The sequence below is a fragment of the Prionailurus bengalensis genome, chromosome C2 (genome assembly GCF_016509475.1).
Source record: "Prionailurus bengalensis isolate Pbe53 chromosome C2, Fcat_Pben_1.1_paternal_pri, whole genome shotgun sequence".
NCBI classification, from domain to species: Eukaryota; Metazoa; Chordata; class Mammalia; order Carnivora; family Felidae; genus Prionailurus; species Prionailurus bengalensis.
In genome coordinates this window covers 15,743,247-15,765,426 of record NC_057350.1, presented here as the reverse complement: position 1 = coordinate 15,765,426, position 22,180 = coordinate 15,743,247, and the positions used below count along the sequence as shown (strand labels likewise).

The window sequence follows — 22,180 nt, the reverse complement described above, 5'->3', positions numbered from 1 at the left end:
GTCTAGTTTTAAGGGTTTGCAAGGCAGATGCCAGGAAAGAATAAAGAGGCTGGGGACTTAGGTACAGGGATGTGGTGAGGCAAACTGTTGAGTCCAGCTTGGCTGGGGAAGTTGTACAGAGAAGGTGGAGTGGTCTGTAACACACACACACACACACACACACACACACACACACAAACGGTGCATAGTTCCTTTGATAGTTCTTCCTTGCTATTCTTAACAGTAATTCCCTTGTGTTGATAACTGAAATATTAAGACCAATTGCTAAAGGGAATATACTACTCTTTCAAATGGGCACAACCCAAAAGTCGAGTTAGTTCTAGTGCGTAATTTTGAAGTTGCCATGATTTTATGTGGTATGCCAAATCAGTAAATGATAGGTTGTGATCCGTAACCTTGGGTAGAGTTTAACCACATAATGGGACATTTCATTTTCATGGACTACTCCTGAGGAACTTCCCATTTTAGCTAAATTGAGACACATAAGTAGACACATAAGTAGAAAGACACATAAGTAGAATAGAATTTATAGATGGCATTTCATGTGTTTGTGACTAGAACAGCCTGTCTCTGAGGCAGAAGTCACCTGTGATCTGGGCCTGGTGTGTCTGACCTTTGGTAGTTCTCATTTGTCCTTTTGTTTTTGTTTGTGGAGTAGAGCGAATCTGGAAACAATAACGTTCATTCAGTCACTGAACTTTTGAGGACCTTGTTGTCTCAGGCAGTGAGTGAGTTCAGAAGGACAAAAAGTGAACGACAGGGATGATGCCTGTGAGGAGCTTCTCAGCCTGATCACGCCATAGTGGGGTCCACACACACACCTTGGGGGTACTCACCACTGGCCACTGGTGGCTGGAAGAAAATACTAGAACTCTTCTAATCTGAGTTTCAGTCTCTGTATGTTTTATAACATGTAGCATATAAGAACAGTCGTACATGACTGAAATAGGTAGACATATGTCTGTTGTGGCTCTCCTTTTTTGCTTGTAATGTGTACATGATCGAAAATTGTTTGGCGGTTATTATATGTTGGTGTGTATTTTAAATATATATACATTTTTGATAACTTATGTTTGAACATTTGGGGAAAAGAGTTTCTATGTATGGTAAACCATGTTCTTAATGACGATGTAGTTGTACTTACTGCCCATGTTTTGTAGTGTAAAGTAGGACTTGTTATATAAAAAGGACTTGTTAAGATCTGGCTCGACAATTTTGTCTTTTTCTCAAGTCATTTTCTTCTTTATGTTGGAGGAACTTTACCTTATGTACCATGTGTCCCTTGTTACAAAGCACTAAAGGCTCCTACCAGCTGTCAAATGTTGGGGAACGGAGCATGGAGAATGGTGGAAGGCCACATGCCTGGTCCCGTCAGTCCCATCCCAAAGGGTGACCTCTGGTGAACTATACACACACACACAAACACGCCCATTGGCATCATGAAACAACAGGATTGGGATGCCACCCAGAAATTTCCTGGACCCAGTCTGTTTGCTCATTGTAGGTGTTTTCTCAATGTGAAATGTCTCACTTTCAGAGAGCTATGAAATCGTTGGTTCAAAGAGTTCTTCCCTCCCTCATCCTGAGAACCCTTTTTCCTAAAATTAGAAAAACTAACTAAAAACTGCCGTGAAGAACCTATTTTAAATGCAATAAATTGAATAAATGTATCTAGGTTCTCTAGAGACTTTTGTTTTCACTTTTATTTTTGCGATGGCTTTTTAAATTTATATTTGACACTGTCATTAAAAGAAATATTTTTAGGGGCTCCTGGGTGGCCCAGTCGGTTAAGCATCCTACTCTTGATTTCGGCTCAGGTCATGATCTCACGGTTCGCGAGTTTGAGCCCCATTTCAGACTCTGCACTGACTATGTGGGGCCTGCTTGGGATTCTCTCTCCCTCTCTCTCTGCCCTCTGCCCCCACTCTCTCAAAACAAAACAAAACAAAACAAAAAAAACTTAGAAAAAATATTTTTAACAAGATTTTATTTAAGTGAGGTCTTACATGTGTTTCTGCAGGTTTGATGACGACGAGAAGCATGCTTTCACTGGCCTTCCCGACCCCATTTGTTATGCAGAATGTCTCTGAGTGAGAACGCGGTGTTTGCCTATGAATCTTCAGTGCACAGCACCAACGTCCTGCTTGGCCTCAACGACCAGCGGAAGAAGGACGTGCTGTGCGACGTCACCGTCCTCGTGGAGGGCCAGCGCTACCGGGCCCACCGGTCTGTGCTGGCGGCATGCAGCAGCTACTTCCACTCGAGAATCGTTGGCCAGGCCGATGCAGAGCTTAGCATCACTCTGCCGGAAGAGGTGGGAGAGAGGTCCATGCTTCTGGAGGCTACCCTGGTTTTCATTGAATTGAACCTAATTAAATCTCTTTCCGTAGACTTTATTTTTACCTTTACCTTTATAAAAGGTAACGTGATAAAGTTAAAAATAGAACAGTCTCCCTTCTTGTCCTGGGGAGCTCATTTCTGTAACTTTTTTCCTAGAATTTATGATGACATGTCATACATAGAATTGTTAGTTTTGGGTGTCAGTTAACAATATTTATTGAGCAGTTGAATAACTTGACCCACTGTTATGTGACTTTTTGAGAAAATGACCAAAGCAGGGAGGGCACAGCCAATGGGTTGGGCATTGGCAGAGGTCATGCTCTGAGTGGCCACACTGTGTCTCATTTTCTCCTTTTGGACCTTTTCCTGTGATGAGAAACTGAGTGGGTTTAGGGTTCTAGAAATCATCCATCTTAATAAGACAGGGCCTCATGGAAAGTAGGAAAACACCCCATAAGTGTTCTCTTGCCCCTTTTTTCTTTCTTGAGACTGTGCATTGGTAGAAAAAAATTGATTTGGTCTCACAATTATAGAGCCTGCTTTTACCTGTCTCTTTCCCCACCAGCCTGTTGCAGAGCTCAGGCATCTAAACATTTCTGTCCTTGTTATATCCTGACTCCAAGAGCCCTTTCACAGGACCAAGAGGTGCTGGTTACACTGAACTCTTATTAGAATTGTTTGCTTTTTTTTTTTTTTTTTTTTTTTTTTTTTTTAAGTTTATTCATTTTGAGAGAGAGAGAGGAGGACAGAGGATCCGAAGTGGGCTCCACGCTGACAGCAGCTAGCCTGATGTGGGGCTTGAACTCATGAACCATGAGATCGTGACCTGAGCCTAGATTGGACGCTTAAGTGAGACACCCAGGTATCCCTAGAATAGCTGGCTTTTAGGTAGTTACTAACTGCAGCTAGAAGAGCGTGGAGCCTTTAAAGTTAAGAGGCGTTTGGAGAAAGTATGTAGAGCTTGTTTATGGCAGGTCGGTGTGGGCTGCTCTGTGATGGGTACTAAGTCTACAGTTTAGCTTATCCCAGCATCCATACTTCCATGAACTTGTATCAACAGTTTGGAACATCAACAGCTTGTCAGTTCTGTGGCAGAGGTCAGCATGAATAACACAATGCCAGTGAAATGATAAGGGCCAACTATGGGTTAGCATTGGTTTTAAAAATTAGCAACACATCCCATAATGGCAGTGTTTGATGTCTTCACCTCATGTGAGTCAGACCATAATTCATGTGTCATTAAGCGTGAAATCTATGAAGTGGAGGGTGCAGGTCCAACGAATGAGGTGTGATAAGCATGCTTTTCCAGACTCCTAATTAGTGTTACATTTTCTAGAAGGATGTTTTTACTTACCAAATTAAAATGCCCATTTTATAATGATCACAAGTAAGTTCTTCATGTCTGTATTCCCCTTCTACTTTTATTTATCCACTAGACCACTTTCAAGTGATGCATTTGTTTTCATTTTGTATGTTAACAGGTGACAGTTAAAGGATTTGAACCTTTAATTCAGTTTGCCTACACTGCCAAACTGATTTTAAGTAAGGACAATGTGGATGAAGTGTACAAGTGTGTGGAATTTTTAGGTGTACGTGATATTGAGGAATCCTGCTTTCAGTTTCTCAAATTTAAGTTTTTGGACTCCACTGCAGACCAGCAAGAATGCCTAAGAAAAAAATGCATCCCATCACACTGTCAGAAAGCAGACCTTAAGTTTTCACTGTTGGACCAGAGGGATTTAGAAATTGACGACGTGGAGGAATTTTTGGAAAATAAAAATGTCCAGACTCCTCAATGGAAACTGCATAGGTATCAAGGAAATGCAAAAGTATCATCTCCTCTCCAGGACAGTGCCAGTCAAACCTGTGAATCCATGTGCTTAGAAAAGGATGCTGCTCTGGCTTTGCCATCTCTATGTCCCAAATACAGAAAATTCCAGAAAGCATTTGGAACTGACAGAGTCCGTAGTGCGGAATCCAGTGTCAAAGACGTGCATGCTTCTGCCCAGCCAAATGAGACTCCTGAAAATGAATGTCTGGGAGGAATCCAGGACTGTGCAGATCTGCAGGTGATTTTAAAATGTGAAGAAGGTAAATTAGCAATGGAACATGAAGAAACCAAGAAGAAAGATCCTGCTCCTCAGTGCCCATCAGAAAAGCCAGAAATGACTCCTTTCCCCCACAATTCTTCTGCAGCCCCTCACGGGCTCTATTCTCTGTCTCTTTTACACACCTACGACCAATACGGTGACGGTGACGTGAGTTTTGCTGGAATGCAAAACACAGCAGTGTTAACAGAAAAGCCTTTGTCAGGTACAGATGTTCGGGAAGAGAAAACGTTTGGTGAAAGTCAGGATTTACATTTGAAGTCTGACTCTGGCCCCAGGGAAGATGGTAGCCTTGCCTCCAGCGATCGGAGTAGTGTGGAACGGGAAGTGGCAGAACACCTAGCAAAAGGCTTCTGGAGTGACATTTGCAGCACGGACTCTCCTTGCCAGATGCAGTTATCACCTGCGGTGGCCAAAGATGGTTCAGAACAGATCTACTCCCAGAAACGGTCTGAGTGTCCCTGGTTAGGTATCAGGATCAGCGAGAGCCCGGAACCGGGTCAGAGGACTTTTACAACGTTAAGTTCTGTCAACTGCCCTTTTATAAGTACTCTGAGTACCGAAGGCTGTTCTAGCAGCTTGGAAATTGGAAACGATGAGTATGTTTCCGAACCCCAGCAGGAACCTTGCCCGTATGCTTGCGTGATTAGCCTGGGAGATGACTCTGAGACGGATACTGAAGGTGACAGCGAACCCTGTTCGGCCAGAGAACAAGAATGTGAGGTGAGGGGAAAACGTGTATGTTGCTGAGTCCTTGTTTGACCACTTAATCAGGATTTACTCTGGGTCGACTCCTGTCGCGCCTTTAGAGATGATATGCGCAGGCTCAGGGAGGGAGGGAGGGGGAAATCCGGAGACAGTTCTAAAACTGTGATCAGTACCAAAAGAGTGTGACGGAGTTTGAAGGACTTCTGTGTTCATATGTTTCAAGCGGGTGTATTTATTTTTGTCATGGAGTGTATTCACACATTGGCTGTTTAAATCAAATGCCCTGTCCCAAAAGGTAAAAAAAAAAAAAAAAGAAAAAAGAATCTGTGATCGTTACATGGTAACTCCTGGAAAAATGCAACATACGTCCCAATCTTAGTCATTGCTGTAGGATCTCTGGATTTGGGACTAGTTACTTGGCAATGATTTAGCAGTGACTAGGTATAGGAATGTGGGAGAGTTTTCTTTGCCCTAGTTTTTCATAGCCATTAATTTTTTTCTTAGTTTCCCTTATCCATTTCAGCCATTAATTTAATGTCTTAATAATTTGGCATGAGTTAGCTGGTACTGGATTAACCTTACCAAGCTTGATCTGTGTACTTTGTGTACAAATGTTTGTTTGTATTTGATAGATGGTTTTTTGTAAAACATTACCATAATTCCAGTGATAATAAAGCCTTGTTGGTTCTTTATCATTTTCTTTGGTTTTCTAGCTGTTGGATGACATGGGTTTGAAAGAGTGACAGGTTTTCTTTCCTCCTTAGCTTTGGAAGGAGATTATTGGTGATTTAATTTAAGAAGTAATATATGTGCATGAGTTACATCTACAGATTTTTATATGACATTTATAAATCCATATGATGGATTTTAATTTTAATTTAATGCAACTGTGAAAAGAATGTTAAAAATAAAACTTTTAAGAAATTGTAAGACATTTTGTGTAACTAATTTCTGTAAGTTTGAAAGACAAAGTAAGTAGGTTGCCAGAGAAACTGTTCAGTGTTTTATATGAATAATTAATATAATTAACTTGTCCCACAATTTTGTCATTAAAAAAAAATTACCCTAAATTTTTCCAAATTTAAGTATGTTGAAGATGACATTAAAATATTCCTTAGGTTTTTCTAACCATTTCTATACTGACAAGTGAAAAAGTGAAGCATGTAGATTTTTGAGTTATGTGACACTACTATTTCTTGACAGAAAAATTAATTTTCTAAAATGCTCGAGAAATTACTAGGTAGTTATACCAGTGTTAGATCAGTATCAATCAAAGTATAAAATAGATTTTTTTTTTGTTTGGTTAAACACATTAAAAACACTTTGGAAAGAGGCTTAAAGATATGTGTGTTAACATGTCTGAGTAAAACAAGTTCTGTTTTTTAATTTTAAATACATGAATATTTGTGTTCATATTTTTTATTTTGCTAAAAAAATCTGTTTCTCAATGTACTTGTCTTCTGAACCCTCTAAAATAGGCTAGAAATATCAAATTATCAGTCTTTATTATAAGGGATTATATAGAAACTGGGAATAGAGGTCTGCTTTTTTTGTTTGTTTGTTTGTTTTTGTTTTTTAAAGTCTAAATGAAGTTCTCTGGAAAATATAGATGTAGATCTTCCTCTTCCGTGATGGGAGTCTAACTACATTACTCAGCAGCAATTACTAATGTTTATTTTACATTCTAGGTAAAACTGCCTTTTAATGCACAACGAATAATCTCACTCTCCCGAAATGATTTTCAATCCTTGTTGAAAATGCACAAGCTGACCCCGGAACAACTGGACTGCATCCATGACATTCGAAGGAGAAGTAAAAACAGAATTGCTGCGCAGCGCTGTCGCAAGAGAAAACTGGACTGTATACAGAATCTGGAATCAGAAATTGAGAAGCTGGTAAGTTTGCAGGTTTCTTGTTACTCAAATTCCACCGCATCCATTCAGTTACTCTTTTTTTTTTTTTTTTTTTTTGTAGAGGAAATAGCAGTTTCAATTCCTGAGTCAGATACGATGCTCAATTACATGTTAATTTCAAAATTCACCAATTACCATCTTAAGAAAATAAGTTACATGATGTTTTTAGAAAGCTTGGGAGATGAAAAGAGTTTTCATAGACTCTTATGCTTATGCTAGTATTCTACATCTTTAGTGTGATATGCTATAATATGTACACTGAGAACTATTTTTGTGTGTGTGTGTGTGTGTTTTAACTGTCTACCTAATTCTTAGTGGTTGAGTAGAGATTGAAGAAACTCTGAAACACTTTAATCTCTTTTAAGTATCTATAAAAGCTAATGTTACAATTGTTCATTTAAATTGACGGTAGACTTGAATAACTTGTTGTGATCGATACTGGAACCAATAAACGAACTTGGATCTTTCGTCTAAGAGAAAGAACTCATTTGCTGATATGAATATAAAATTCAAGATTTATTGAGACTCTAGAGGGAGAGGAATGCTTACGTTATTGAATCTTGTTATTTATTCCAGCATCAAAACGCAAATTAATTGAAAAATGGATTAATTTGCACCCAGGTTTCTCTGTTCCCCTAGTGGTTGGTGGAAGAAAGCATTGTATGAAAGAGACAACTATGGGAATACAGCTGTAGAGACAGCAGGGAACCAGCACTGAGAAATAGCAAAAACATTCTTGGAATATTTAGTTTGGAGTCTTTGTTAATTATTGGTGAAAGTTTGAAATTGTGATTGTAGCAAGTTCTCAAGCACAAACATTCTAGCTATGAACAGCAATCAATCAGCAACATTTTAGAAAAAAGAACCTGTCTGGGGAAATGCATTCTTATTTTGTGCTGTACTGGGTTGTTATGACAGTGTTGTGTTTTCCTCCATTCAGTTCATCTTTGCCCTCATCAGAAAAAAAGAAAAGAATAAAAAACCAGTCTGTGCCTTTATATACAGAAAAATGGAAAAATAAAAATTTATTATTCACCTATTGTGGTCAGTACCCTATTTACCTGTTGTATTAATTTGGACACTGGCTGTAAGAAATAGAAACCATCTGAAGCATGAATGAATGAATGAAGGGATGAATTTGTTGTGAGGATACAGGTGTCTCATTTAGAAGCCCAAGAGTGAAGCAGGCATCGTAAACAGTATAGAATAGGAAAGTGGAAAACTGCCACCAGAAACCCAGAGAATCTTCTCTGTCACCCCATCTTCATGCACCTGCTCACTCTGCACTGTGCTGCTAGATGTGGATGGGAAGGGTAGCTGCAGTGTAGCTTCTGAATAGTCTCTCTCTCTTCCAGAATCTAGTCCGGATGGACACTACAGTTTTAGTTCTAAATTCCCAAGGAGGTGAGCATCTAATTGGCTTACTTCAGCTTAGGTGTCCTTTTCTGTGACAAGAGAGAAGGGACAGATAGTTACAGCCCAGCTGCCAGGAGCCCACCTCTGGGCAGGCAGAGCACATCGCCTGCCGGGGATCTGCTCATCCAGATGTGCACCAGGCTGACTGAGCTCAGCTCAGTCTCTTTCCACTTCCCAATATCTCCAGAGAAAACATGCTAGCTTTTTCTTCTTTTTCTTTTTTCTTTTTTGCAGAGTGTCTTGCGTTATGTTTTAGCTTCCTTGAACTCACTGTCCTGTCCTTCATACTACTCTCCGTTCTAGTGATTTTTACAGGCACACTCTAGCTGCAAAGTGTAAGGGGCACTTGTAAAGTTCAGACCTGCCACAGATGTCTCTCTCAGGTGAAAATAAGCAGAGAATGTGTTACTTCTTAGCTAACAGGAATAAGAAAGCTGCCCCTTTTTCTAGATGTAAAAGAGTTTGAGCCTTAAGTTATTTTATTACATTAAGAAATTTACTTGGAATTTAGACCCTGGTTATTGGGTGATGTTTTGGGTCTTGTTGTCTTTTGTAAAGAGAGAAGGACCAACAGTAGAGTGGAGAATATGGAGGAGTGCGACAGATTTGTATTTTTTAAATTGAGAGGGTACTTTCTGGAAACATGGTCAGTAGACAAGCAGTATTTCCCGGTATTTATATTCTGGGTAGTATTTTAGTGAACCTACTTAAGGGAAATTACTTGTTTCGTAATGAAACAGCCATGGTGATGTAGCCAATAACTGGTTAGGTTAACATATAAATGAATTCACAGTATATGTTGCCCTGGTCTGGTGATTAGGTGAAGGGCCCATATTTTAGTAAACTTTAGTCTGTGGCTATTGGCTGCAAACTTTTTGCAGTTTGTCGTAAGAGTAATAGCATAATAGACTGGATGGAAAAACACATGAAGAACAGTGTTTTGATCACGGTAAGAATAGTGATTCTAAAATGTCTTCACGGTAGATTTGTAGAATAATTACCATGTATAAAGGACACTTTAATAGTCTCAATGCACTATGAAAGACAATGGGTGATGTTAGTTCAAATTCAATAAATAAATGAGTTGTATTTTTCAACAAGAAGTCCTGTCAGAATCTAATAGAACCTTTGAAGAAAAAGAAAGAGGTATATTTATTTGGTGGGTAAATTGATGGTAATTACTTTTAACATTTATGGTGTATTAGAGGTTAGGCATTGATTTGTCATTGCATTTACTATAAGGATTTTGAATATGAATAATCTATAGACCAATAACATGACTTTTTTTTTAACCAATAAAGTTCAAGAATCATTCAATTTTTGTTATGTTTGGCTTACAAAGCTCTTGTCTTTAAGGATTCTTTACAAGGTCCATGTTTCTTCTTGAACATTTCTTGAGAAATTAAGAACTAGTATGTTTCTAATAGTATTTTTGCCTCGAGGAAAAGTAACCCTGAAATGAAGGGAACTTAGCTTTTTTAAAAAATTTAATTTAATTTAATTTCAACTAATTATTTATGAGAGAGCACAAGTGGGAGAAAGGGGCAGAGGGAGAGAGGGCAAGAATCCCAAGCAGGCTCTCTGCTTAGTGTGGAACCTCATGTGGGGCTGGATCTCACGACTCTGGGATCGTGACCTGAGTTGAAATCAAGAGTCAGACACTCAAGTTGACTGAGCCACCCAGGCACTCCGGGAATTTAGCTTTTTAAAGAAAAAAAATTACCAAAGTGTATTTCTCTTAGATGTTATCCAATATTTATTGGTATCAATGTATAAGTGATCAGAAATCAGAATATTCACAAAAGCACTTGGATTCAGACTTGAGGTATATAGACATCATTTTGTTTCATTGCTTTTATCTATTGTGATGGTATAGGAGTACAAAGACCTCATCTGTCCTTAGTATTTTACATCGTGTGGTGAAGATTGTATTATTTTATTGAAAATAAACTTGTTTTGGGGCGCCTGGGTGCACGGTTCAGTCAGTACTCTTGATCTTGGCTTGGGTCCTGATCTCACGGTTCATGAGTTTGAGCCCTGTGTTGGGCTCTATGCTGACAGCAGATTCTCTGATTCAGCAGATTCTCTGTTTGGGATTCTCTGTCTCCCTCTCTCTCTCTGCCCCTCCTCTTCTCTCTCTCTCTGTCTCTCTCTCAAAAATAAATAAATATTAAAGAGATAAATCTGTTCTAGCCACGTGCTGCTGGCTGCTCTGAGCACACGCACACTGCCATCTCCAAACACACCCAGTGAGCCCTTCTGGAACTTGCCCATTGCCACTCTGTGATATCCTTGAGCAGCACACCTTGAAATGTGGTCTGTGGGCAGTTGGCATCAGAGTTATCTGGGAGTGTCCCTTTGAAAATACACGTTCCTAAAAAATACTAGAAAAACTAAAAAAAAAAAAAAAAAAAAAAGCACATTCCTTAATCCTACCCTACACCTGTGGGAGGGTCCCAGAAGCATGTGTTTCATAAATATTTCCAGGGTAAATCTTCATTCACATTAAAATTTGAGAGCCTGTTGCACTAGGGCACAGAGGTCAGATGGAGGCTTTGGAGTCAAACATCTGGAAATGGTCCCTGGCTACTTGGTAGCTTTGTGGCTTGGGGAAATTATTCTACCTCTAATACCCACCCACATTCCCTTATTGGTGATACGGAGATAAGGATAGTTATCTCCCTCAGGACTGGTGCAAAGATCACATGCCATTATACTGCTCAGCACGTGCCCTGGGCCCAGTAAATATTAGTAGTTGTATTTTAAATTCCTCTTCTTTCTGTGAACATCTGCTGAGCATACTAAATGTTGTACGAGTTACCAGGAAATCAAAGATGACCGAGATACAGTCCTTGCCAATAAAATGCTTATATTCTCACAGGGAGAGATTTACGTGTTCTCATGTTTTCCTGAGATTCATCTTCCTCCCCTGCATTCTGAAAGCTTCAAGCTTTTAGAAGAGTTAAGAGTGCAATGAACAACCTCATGTTGACTCAACAATTATTTACATTTGCCACATCTGCTTTACTTCTCTGTTGGTCTTTCCAGCCACGTGTGTGTCCCTGCTCTCGTTGTTTGGTCTGTCCTTCTTTGTCTCTTTCCTTGTCGGTCAGTTTTGGTCTCTTTCTAACCACAGTTGGTTGATCTCGGTCCCAGTGTCTTTTCTCAGTCGGTCTCTATTGCTCTGCTTTTATTTTCTGATTCATTTAAAAGCTACCACATTATGACATTTGACCCCTAAATACTAAAGCATGCATCTCCTAAAAATAGACATTCTTACATATATTTATCTCATATCTTTACCAATAGTTCTATCATACCGAGAAAGTTAATAGATCCTCAGTATTATATATACTCCCTATTCAAATTACCCTAATAGTTTCCCAAATGTATTTCACCTATATGCTTTTTTCCCCCTCCAAACTAGGGTCCTTTCATCACAGAACATTTGGTTGTGCCTTTTTAGTCTTTCAACCTGAGACCCCCACAACCCTTTTTAAAATCTTCAAAAACTTTTTGAAGAGTCCAGGCCAGATTTCTCATAAAATGTCCTACTTTTAATGTTTACCTGACTGTTTCCACTTGGTTTTGACTCACTCCTCCATTCTTTGTATTTCACACAAACTGAAAGTGTAAGTTGTTGAATTGAGATGAAACCTGAACTGGTGTTGTGTCCTTTATGGTACGCCACGTGGTAGAGGGCACACTGTGTCAGGTGTCCTACCTGAGCAGATGGGGATTGCCAGATCATTTTCGAGATTCTGTTTTTTGCCTCTGTAATTGCTCAGTAATCTGTGACGTGTTACTTAGGCACTTTAGGAATAGCCTCTTCCCCACGACTCCTACATGTTTTGTTTTCTAGCATATGTTGGTGGCCTTCACAATGGGTGTTGCAAAATAGTGACCTAATTCTGTTGTTCCACTTACACACATGCTTGTTACTCTTTTATTTGTATCCATTTGTTTGTTTGGTATTCCTCTTTTAAAGGGGACTTTTCTTCCCTCCTGTTTGCCTCCCTCCCGCCATGCCATGCCTTTAGTATCACTGTGGACTTAGGGATTGATTTTTTTCCTCATTTAATTTCTCACAACCATAATCGTCATTAGTCTTTTCGATGTTGGTATTTTTTCAAAGTTGGCCAGAGAGAGGCCCCTCAGGCTAGCTGCTGTGTCCTTTTGACATGACCCCATTAGTGCTTCTGTGCTGCCTAGAATAATCTGTCACAGGCTCACCCTGTACTTCGCTTGTCCCAAGATTTGGAATCATCTTTATCCAAAATTCTCTGGTTTCTTTTAGCATGCTTGCTGCTGTTGTTAACTCCTTCTGGGCTCTTTGAGGGGACAGAGTGGGAAATGTATGTGTGTTTGTGTAACTCACGAGTGCATTCAGTATATACATCACCTTGGATAAATAAAAGTAAAAAAGTATAATGGAACTCATGAGCCAGGTAGATATTTTCAATCAAACTTCAGCAGTATTTATGTTTAAAAACTTCAGCAGTATTTTATGTTTATTCTTCTGATCCTTGCTGCTACGTAAACAAATTCCATATGCGCTTTTCCGTATTTCACTCTTTTCACTTAAGAAGTGATTTCCAGGAAATATTTATGTTTAAAAACTTCAGCGGTATTTTATGTTTATTCTTCTGATCCTTGCTGCTACGTAAACAAATTCCATATGCGCTTTTCCGTATTTCACTCTTTTCACTTAAGAAGTGATTTCCAGGAAATATTTTTCTTAGTTCAAAGAGGCTGTCATTCCTTTCACAGCTCTGTATATTCGGCCGTGACTGCAGAGCAGTATCACACCAGGTTCTTCTTGGTGGACATTTGGGACCTTGCGGTGGATAACTGTGCACGTTGTTTTTTCCTGCTGAAGGAGGTGTCTCTTTAGGATGGGTCCCTGGAAGAGGGTAAATAGCTATGTCACTTTGTTAGATATTAATGAATTCTGCTCTGCTGGGGTCGTAGCATTTTGCCTTCCTGCCAGCTGTGTGGGTGTCTGCCCCCAGCCTCAGCAAGAAGTTTATTGTCCACTTGGGTTCTTCACAGGCTGATAGGGAGAATTGGTATCTCGGGGTGGCTTTTGCTTTTGTTTCTCTTATGAGTGAAATTGAGCATTTGTATTCATATTTTTAAGGGCCACTTGCATAGTTCCCTGACCTGTGTGTTCAGAGATTTTACATCATAAGGAACCACTGATCACCATTTTCTAGTAGTGAGTACTCTTTGACCTAAAACATTGTCACTGTCAGCTAGCCCTTTGGGTGCCAAATTCTTTCACTCGTTACCTTTATTGGGTGAGTTCTATTTAAAATATTTTTAAGTTCTTCTATTTGAGTGAATGTTGTACACTAGCTGTTGAAAGTGTGGATTTGGATGTAAACTTGTCATAAAATGCAGAATGGTACTAGAACACCAATTTTATTTTTCTTATAAATCTGTGGTTAAAGCCACAGAACCTCAGACCTGTACTTTATACGATTGCATTCTAAGAAAATGAAAATACATTGTAGAGATAGGTAGCTGGATGCTGGTCGTATGTTTAGGAGGTGTCTTTAATTAAAGATGTCACGAAGTGATTAAGTCAAATTACTTTTATTTAATGATCAGTTATTTTTTAAAATATTTATTTATTTAGAGAGTGGGGGAGGGGCAGAGAGTGAGGGAGAGAGAGCGAATCCCAAGCAGGCTCCGTGCCGTCAGCACAGAGCCCAACAAGAGGGCCTGAACTCACGAACCATGAGATCTTGACCTGAGCCGAAGACTCTTGATTGAGTCGGACACTTAACTGCCTGAGCCACCCAGCTGCCCCTTAATAATAAGTTATTAAACTGAATTCTACTGAAGTCAATTTGTGTTTTAAAATTAGAGTGGCCTGGAAAAATCAGCTGACTGCCTAGAAACTTATCTGTGTAGGAGTTAAAAGTGCAGAGGCACAGCTGGGGGCATTTAATTTATAGAACTAATCATGGTGGCATTGCAGGGTTGTACCTGTTGGTTTTAGTTGTTGTAAAGAAAGAAGCAAGACATCTTGTATGGGATGTGCTTGAGGAGTATAGTTATGTCACCCTTTATTTAGTGGGGTGGAAGTCGGGAGAATGTTTAAGATTATTGGTGTTTATTTTATTTTTTTTTTTATTTAAAAAAAATTTTTTTTTAATGTTTATTTTATTGTTGAGACAGGGAGAGACAGCATGAATGGGGGAGGGTCAGACAGAGAGGGAGACACAGAATCTAAAATAGGCTCCAGGCTCTGAACTGTCAGCACAGAGCCTGACACGGTGCTCGGACTCACGGACTGCGAGATCATGACCTGAGCTGAAGTCAGATGCTTAACCGACTGAGCCACCCAGGTGCCCCAAGATGATCAGTGTTTAAAGAGATAGAAGTTATAAAATATTTGTCATCTCCGTAGTATCTGTAGATTAAGTGGCAGTTCTCATTTCTGGAAAAAAGTTCAGATTTTCATTAATTTGCTTAACCACGTTTAATTTAAAAGACCAGTCAGTAGTTAAAATTTCGTCTGTTGCTATTTAAAAATTTTTTTTTCAACGTTTATTTATTTTTTTTGGGACAGAGAGAGACAGAGCATGAACAGGGTAGGGGCAGAGAGAGAGGGAGACACAGAATCGGAAACAGGCTCCAGGCTCTGAGCCATCAGCCCAGAGCCCGACGCGGGGCTCGAACTCACAGACCACGAGATCGTGACCCGGCTGAAGTCGGATGCTTAGGCGCCCCTCGTCTGTCGCTATTTAGAAAGGAAATTCATCCCAACTTTGATAGAGGAGTCTATGGCTGAGTATTGTTGTGACTGAGGGAAAATACTTCTTATTTTCTTCTGGAAGCTTTGTTTACGTCCTCATTTGGATTGGCTTCTAGGAGGTCATAAAAAAAAAGTGGGTGCCGATTCCAGTAAATGTGTTCCTTCTTGGATAGGTAGTAGTAAGCACAGGTAGTGCCCTCTAGGCACCTGCAGACTCATTTTACCAGAAGCCTACAACTGACAAACGTTCTGTTACCAAAAGTATATTTCTCTTCTGTTCTGTTACCAAGAACATTGGTCTTGGTTTTACTTATTTATTCATTTGTATATAAAAATGTATATATTTTTGACCTATACCTGTATTTTCAAAACAGAACAGTTGTGTAAAGATCTGAACAAATTGGAGAATACTTGACAAGGTAAAATTTACTATAGGACTCTGTATTCACCACACATTTTCTCAAAATAGTAGATGGCCTTGAGATATTTAAACACCTAACTCTCAGTAACTGGGTTCACATACAATTTTTTAAGAAAAACTTTTATGTGAAACAGTAGCAGCACTTTTATATAAAGCAAATTTCCTTTTACCCTTTTAGCTGTTTTTGTTCCAGAAAAGAATCTATTTAAAGGATGGTCATTGCGCATTATCATTCTGAGACAACCTGCCTCAATGTTAGCTTGCAACCTCTGTTCTCCAGAGCCTGTCAGTGGGCAGAAAGCCAAGAGAGCTGTCGTAAATTTCACGGGAGAAACCTGTGACCGTCTACTAACATTTATTTACTCTTTGCTTATAAATCGCTTGATTATTTGGTTTCCTAGCTCATCCTAGGTAAGCAGCGCTGCAGCGGTAGAATAGGAAGGATAAGGTGGGACCCTGAAGGAAAAAGCCTTAGCAGCAGCAGCAGCAACAAGTGACGGTGGACAGAAATGCAGGAACCAGGAAAAGTTTGAAAATATCCTGTGGCAGGCGTTCCTACAGGGATAAAAGCTTTAAATAGTAATCATAACAGGAACAAAAATAATAAATAAGAGACACAAAGTTCATCCCCAGGTTCTTCACACCTTAGTAACTCAGTTAGTACACACTTAGTACACACTTAATACACACACTTATTAAGCTCTCAGTCCCATCTATAAAATGGGTGTAATATTACTTAAATCAACAGAGTCATGGTGTGAATGATGTGGTTGAGACTGCATATTTGAAAGCATTTAGCACAATATCTGGGACAAAGCAAATGCTCAACAAATGTTGGTCATGGTTAGAATCCTGCAGGGAGCAGAGCTGCTGTACTTGTGACCGGTGTACTCGTACTTTTTTTGGTTGTTTTCCATCGCAAATGTATGGTCCACTTGTGTTTACAATCTGTAAATCCAAAAAGCTCTGAAAACCTGGCAAGTTTGTCATAAACTGTTTTGACCGGAAAAAAAAAAAACAAAAAACAAAAAAAACACCTGACACCAGGCTGTTGTCAAGTCTTTCTTCCTCCTACTATGTGCGTTATTTGGTATTTTAATGTGTTTTATTTAGAAACGTAAAGATGTCTGACCGTGGGGTACCGCCCCAGACCCTGCTGGAGGGAGTACATGTGCATCCGTATTGTCTTTCTAAAATCTGAAAAACTCTGAACCCCAAGATACATCAGAGTTTTGGATGAGGGATTATGGGCCTCTGGGTTATTTAAAAAATTTTTGTATTGAGTTGGAAGTAGAAGTCCCTGGTGGTGTCATTTAATGAGGAGACCCAGGAGATACGAATGTTTGGTTACTTGAGAATGTCGACTGAGCTACTAAACACAAGTCCTTGTATTCTCTTTCCCATCTCACAGCAAAACGAAAAGGAGAGCTTGCTGAAAGAAAGAGATCACATTTTGTCAACTCTGGGTGAGACGAAGCAGAACCTAACAGGACTTTGCCAGCAAGTCTGTAAAGAAGCAGCTCTAAGTCAAGAACAAATACAGATCCTCGCCAAGTACTCTGCTTCAGATTGCCCACTTTCATTTTTAATTTCCGAAAAAGAAAAAAGTACTCCTGATGGCGAACTTGCGTTACCGTCGATTTTGAGTTTACCTGAGGGGCCCCCCGCGGCACTCCCTGCCGGGGAGCCAAGCCCTCGCCATCCCCATCCCGGCCCGAAGGGCGGGGGGTCTGCGGGCTGTGCCCCCGGCGAGTCCCGGCTTCCTGCCGCCCCCGAGCAGGCCGGGCCTTCGGAACCGTGCCGGCAGGGGGGCGGCATCTCGGACTTCTGCCAGCAGATGACTGATAAATGTACTACTGATGAGTAAACGCGCATTCACTTCCGGCACACCGGCTCGTTTTCCGCTGCAGTTTTGACGTCTTAAGAGCAAAATACAGCCTCTGACTCTTAACAGCGTTGGTTATTGGCCCCCGCTGGCTTTGCTGTTAAGGGAATTCCTCTGAAGGCAACCCTGACTTTCCCCTGATTTCCACGAGATGCACAAATTACATGCCTCCCGGATCGTGAAAACTCACATGTGAAACTGTCCTAAGGCTTTAAAAACTCCGTTTTAAAGAACAATCACTATTGGTAGTAACTGTTCCCATATGCAAAGTGAATTGGACAGTGAAAACTGCAGCGTGTCAAAAGTTTAACAGCTTGAAGCGTCTGCAGAGAGTTCCTGCTAAGGAAGTGGCCTGCACAAGTTTCAGAACCTGACCTTTCGCACGACGGCGGTTTAAAAGAAAATGCCTCCCCGAGTAAGGCCGGTAGAGCTCCGCCGTGTGTTGAAGTGGATGTCAGCCGTCTGAAGACTTGTGCAGAATTGCAGGGTGAGGAAGACAGTGTCTCGCCCGAATCCTGGAGCTTTGCTCTTCTCCCACCGACGCCAGGGCTGGCTTGGCCTGCACCGCGACTCCTCAGCTACGTCGGGAATACGCAGGACACAGAGGCACGCGGTTGGCCGGGGCAGAGGCTTCTGCTCCGCCCTCCTCGGGGTCGACCTCAGAAATGCTGGCGGCATCAACAGTAGACAAGTGTCATTCTCCCCCCTTCCGTTCTTTCTCTGCAGTCTCTACCACATCTGGGTCCACCGTGATCTTTCTGGTTCCTGACATTCTTTTCCTTCTGGAAGAAGTACGACTTGGGACACAGGCATGAGGGGGCACGCCGGCAGCCCTGTCGTGGCCTCCCTGGACTCCCGGAGGGCTGCCCCAGACACCAGGCGCTCTGCCTTCCCGCCACGGGTCACGACCCCTGCAAGAAAAGCAGACCTCGTGGGGAAAGAACACTGCTTACGTTTGTCAGGAGCGGCAGTTCATTTTTCATCCTATTTCCGAAGTCCTGTGGTTTACTTGTAAACAGCATTATTGTAGAGGAAAACGTATCTACACACAGCCGTGCAGGTTTGTGAAATAGGACGAAGTTCAGTCTCGTTCCATTGTGGGTTTGGATCTGGAAACCAGATTTAATCTCTTTCCCTTCCCCGGATCTGGTGTATAAGGGCACACAAATCACTTTGACTTGGGCATTTCGTGATCGGTCTTTGTGTTCACTCAGTCCCGTTTTAAAATAAAGCTTTTATAGTCCCAGCACTTACCCCCCCAACATTTTGCAGTGGCTCTCAGCCATTCTGGTGTTTGAGAGTCCAGTAAACCTACAGAGTATGAACCTTCTCAACAGTGTTTTAAAGAAATTGCATATATTCACATTGGTAGAACCTAGTTTTAAAGGGTACACAGGAGTAATTTATCATGTTTGGATTGGAAAAGTACTTAATTTACCAAGATCAGATATCTGAGAGAGAGGCTTAGCAACTGCATCCTGAGTCTGGTGAAGGGCCTGTGTAGCTACCGTGGGAGCCCAGCATCCACAGCAGCAAGTCTAGCAAGTAGACCTTAGTCGTGACAGCATATGGGGACCAGAGTTCATATTTCGGAGTAATTTATCAAATGTTACCCTTTCCGATGGGTGCGCGGGGGAGATATTGCTAGTATGTTTTCAGTGATTTGTATGTTATCTCTGTTATTGACTTAGTTGTAAGACAAAACTAGTTGAGCTTGTTTATTTTCTAGAAGCTTTTATAAGAGTACTTAAGAACTTGTCAGGGAGAATAATTCTATGATAGTGCATCCCATACTACAGAAGAATCGCGTGTGCATACCTATATATATAGAGAGAGATAGATAGGTAGATAGATAATATCCCCATGTAGCTAGCTCTTTGATACTTGTAATTTAAAATTTTAACTCCAAAATATAAAATAATATAAAAACTTTTCTGGTTTACAAAATGTAAAATCTTATACAAAACCAATGGAATCCTTGATTTCCTACCTCAGTGTCCACTCAACTGTCATATCAGTTTGTGTATGTGCAAATGTCACATAACCTTTTGCTTTAACTGCTACTGTAAATAACTGCTCTGAAAGGTTACTTAATATTTTATGATACATCCTAGTTGTCTCAGAACTTAAATATGATTTTTAAGACACTTGGTTTAGATTTCTCTCTACATATAAATAGTTTAGCATTAAGGGTTTATTTTGATGATATTCTGATTATTGGCCAAGTGTGATATTTTGTAAAATACAGCATTACTTTTAATAGCCAGCATGTAATACAAGTAACTACACTACCTCATACCTACATGATTTTCAAATTGTAATACAGAGGGACAGAGAGATAAAGGATTTTATCTTTGTTTTTCAGCCATAAGGTAGGGAAATTTTCTATATATTGCATAGCATTACACATTTATGCCTATTTTAACATTAACTTCTAAAGAAGTTTTTTTCTAAGAAAGTTTGTTATGATTTTTTTTTTTTTTTTTTTGGCTGCCGAAGACAAGTGACAGGATTATGTATATACAGTGTATATCTTTTCCTTCATGCAGAATTCTGGAAAGGTTTTTTTCAGTTTGTATATTGCATATTTACATGATCATTGTTCCTTATTTTATGAATTAGCCTTCACAATGATTGGTGATTTTTAAAAAACTGTTATGTCTAACTCCATAAAATAATATTACCTTAAAATTGTTTTCGTTATTTGAATGCTACAACTATAGCAAATAATTTGTTGTTAAATTATTACATTCAAAACAAATATGGTTATAAATTAAACCTTGGTTCTCCATCTGTAAATTTTATAACCTAACATAGCTTAATGCTTAACCAATTTTAAATAAGGAATTAAATATATTTGTTGCAGTAGACGATACAGGTTGCATGTGGACACTTTGCCACATTAACAACTTGGGGAAAAAAGTCAAACAAATAAATGGCAATGCTATATTGAATTCTCAGGTCAACTTTTTTCAGTTTTGAAACATCTATTTTGAATCTGTAAATATTTTAAGTGTTTTATTAGGCATGTAATAAACTATTCTTTGAAATCTATTGGGCAGATTGAAAATACAAAGCCATATGGTAAAAAATGGCATACTGATGGTGAAATAAACAAATAATAACATCTATTGATTTTTTTTGTATCTTTCATAACATAATTTTCTAATAATGCAATAAAACCACTAAATTTATATATCCTGATCCTGTTAAGATTATGTTTCATTAAAAGGCAACTTTCATAGTATTTAATTTACATTCTTTCTAATGTGCTTATCCAAATGTAGCAAAACCATAAATGTTAGATATTGGTGATAAATTGACAGATAAATAAAATTATTTAAAATTGCTTCTAATTGAATAGAGTTGTACACTCCATATCCGTTTTCTCACCTCTCATGTGAATTTACTAATTTTAGTCTTTTGATCAAAATCAGTATGACTTATGAGAAAATCTCTCCTATTTTATCATGCCTGAAGAAAAATATTCCCATCACTCGGATGGTTAAGGAGGCACAGATTTTAGCCTTGCTACTGTTTTACTTAATCTCAGTCTTTGGATAGAGGTGTAGGGGTTTTTTTTCTCTTTTTTTTGTAAATTTTTATTTTACGTTTTTATTTTATTTTTTTTTGAGAGACACAGAGTGCGAGCAGGGGAGGGGCAAAGCGAGGGGAGACAGAATCCGAAGCAGGCTCCAGGCTCTGAGCTGTCAGCATAGAGCCCCACGCAGGGCTTGAACTCATGAGCCTTGAGATCATGACCTGAGCCGAAGCTGGATGCTCAACCGACTGAGCCACGCAGGCGCCCCATGTAGGGCTTTTTCTGTTTTCAAGACTTATCTACTGAGTCACGTCTACCAGATTCCATCCAACTTCCAACCAGACCTTGTAATCAAGCTTTGAGCAGCTGCTCAGAGCTACCGACGATCCAGAGCATGGTCTGGACCATGTGAGAAAGAAACAGGTGGTAGGTGAAGTCCACACTGCCGATGGAGGCCGGGTTGTGGGACACAGCTTTATAGCTGCTTTGCCCAGTGAATTTGCTACAAGCGAACTCTGAAGTGAGGCAGACTTGGCAATTTTTAGGCCTGAGAGAGCTACCTCTGAGGGATGGCTTCTTACTTACACGGACTTAAACTATCCAGCGCCAACTGTAGACAAGACAAGTGCACCCGAGGCTGGCCCCGCCACCATTTCCTCCCTGGGCCCCAATGCAGAATGGCATCTGGGGCAACGCATGTAGCGCCCATGACGTTGGCCAGGCACTACTGGTGAAGAGCTGGAACCTGGCTAGCATTCTGTAGCGCATTGGGATCTAGGTGCCTTGAAAGAGCTGGAAAGCAGCACGTACTACTCTTCCCAGGTATGCCTGCAAGCTCTGTGAAGAGTCCTTTCCCCTGGAAATGCCCAGTGGTGCCTGGAGGTTGCCCAGTGGGCTGAGGGCCTGCTGCTGGTGTTAGGGCATCCACAGGCCTGCTGCGGGCAACTTCATTTAATTTATGCCACCTTGCTGCCGCTTTCTCGTGCTCCTTGTGGTCCACCAAAGGGGTCCTTCTTGGGGATGTTCCTGCCAGTTGAATTTAAGTTCACAGGTGGTAGATTCTAGAAAGTGGGCACTGACGG

General features: G+C 40.2%; 1 protein-coding gene across 2 annotated transcripts in view; it reads left to right on the top strand.

Moving 5' to 3' along the window:
* The window catches only part of BACH1 (BTB domain and CNC homolog 1), a 44,111-nt gene extending 23,193 nt beyond the window's left edge, over positions 1-20,918 (top strand). For both annotated transcript variants that reach the window (XM_043593775.1, XM_043593776.1), the window contains exons 2-5: positions 2,021-2,314; positions 3,822-5,171; positions 6,845-7,051; positions 17,084-20,918. In XM_043593775.1, coding sequence (XP_043449710.1) covers positions 2,081-2,314; positions 3,822-5,171; positions 6,845-7,051; positions 17,084-17,539 — 2,247 coding nt within the window. In that variant the 5' untranslated portion in view covers positions 2,021-2,080 and the 3' untranslated portion in view covers positions 17,540-20,918. The remainder of the gene's footprint in view (positions 1-2,020; positions 2,315-3,821; positions 5,172-6,844; positions 7,052-17,083) is intronic.
* Positions 20,919-22,180: the final 1,262 nt, after the last annotated feature.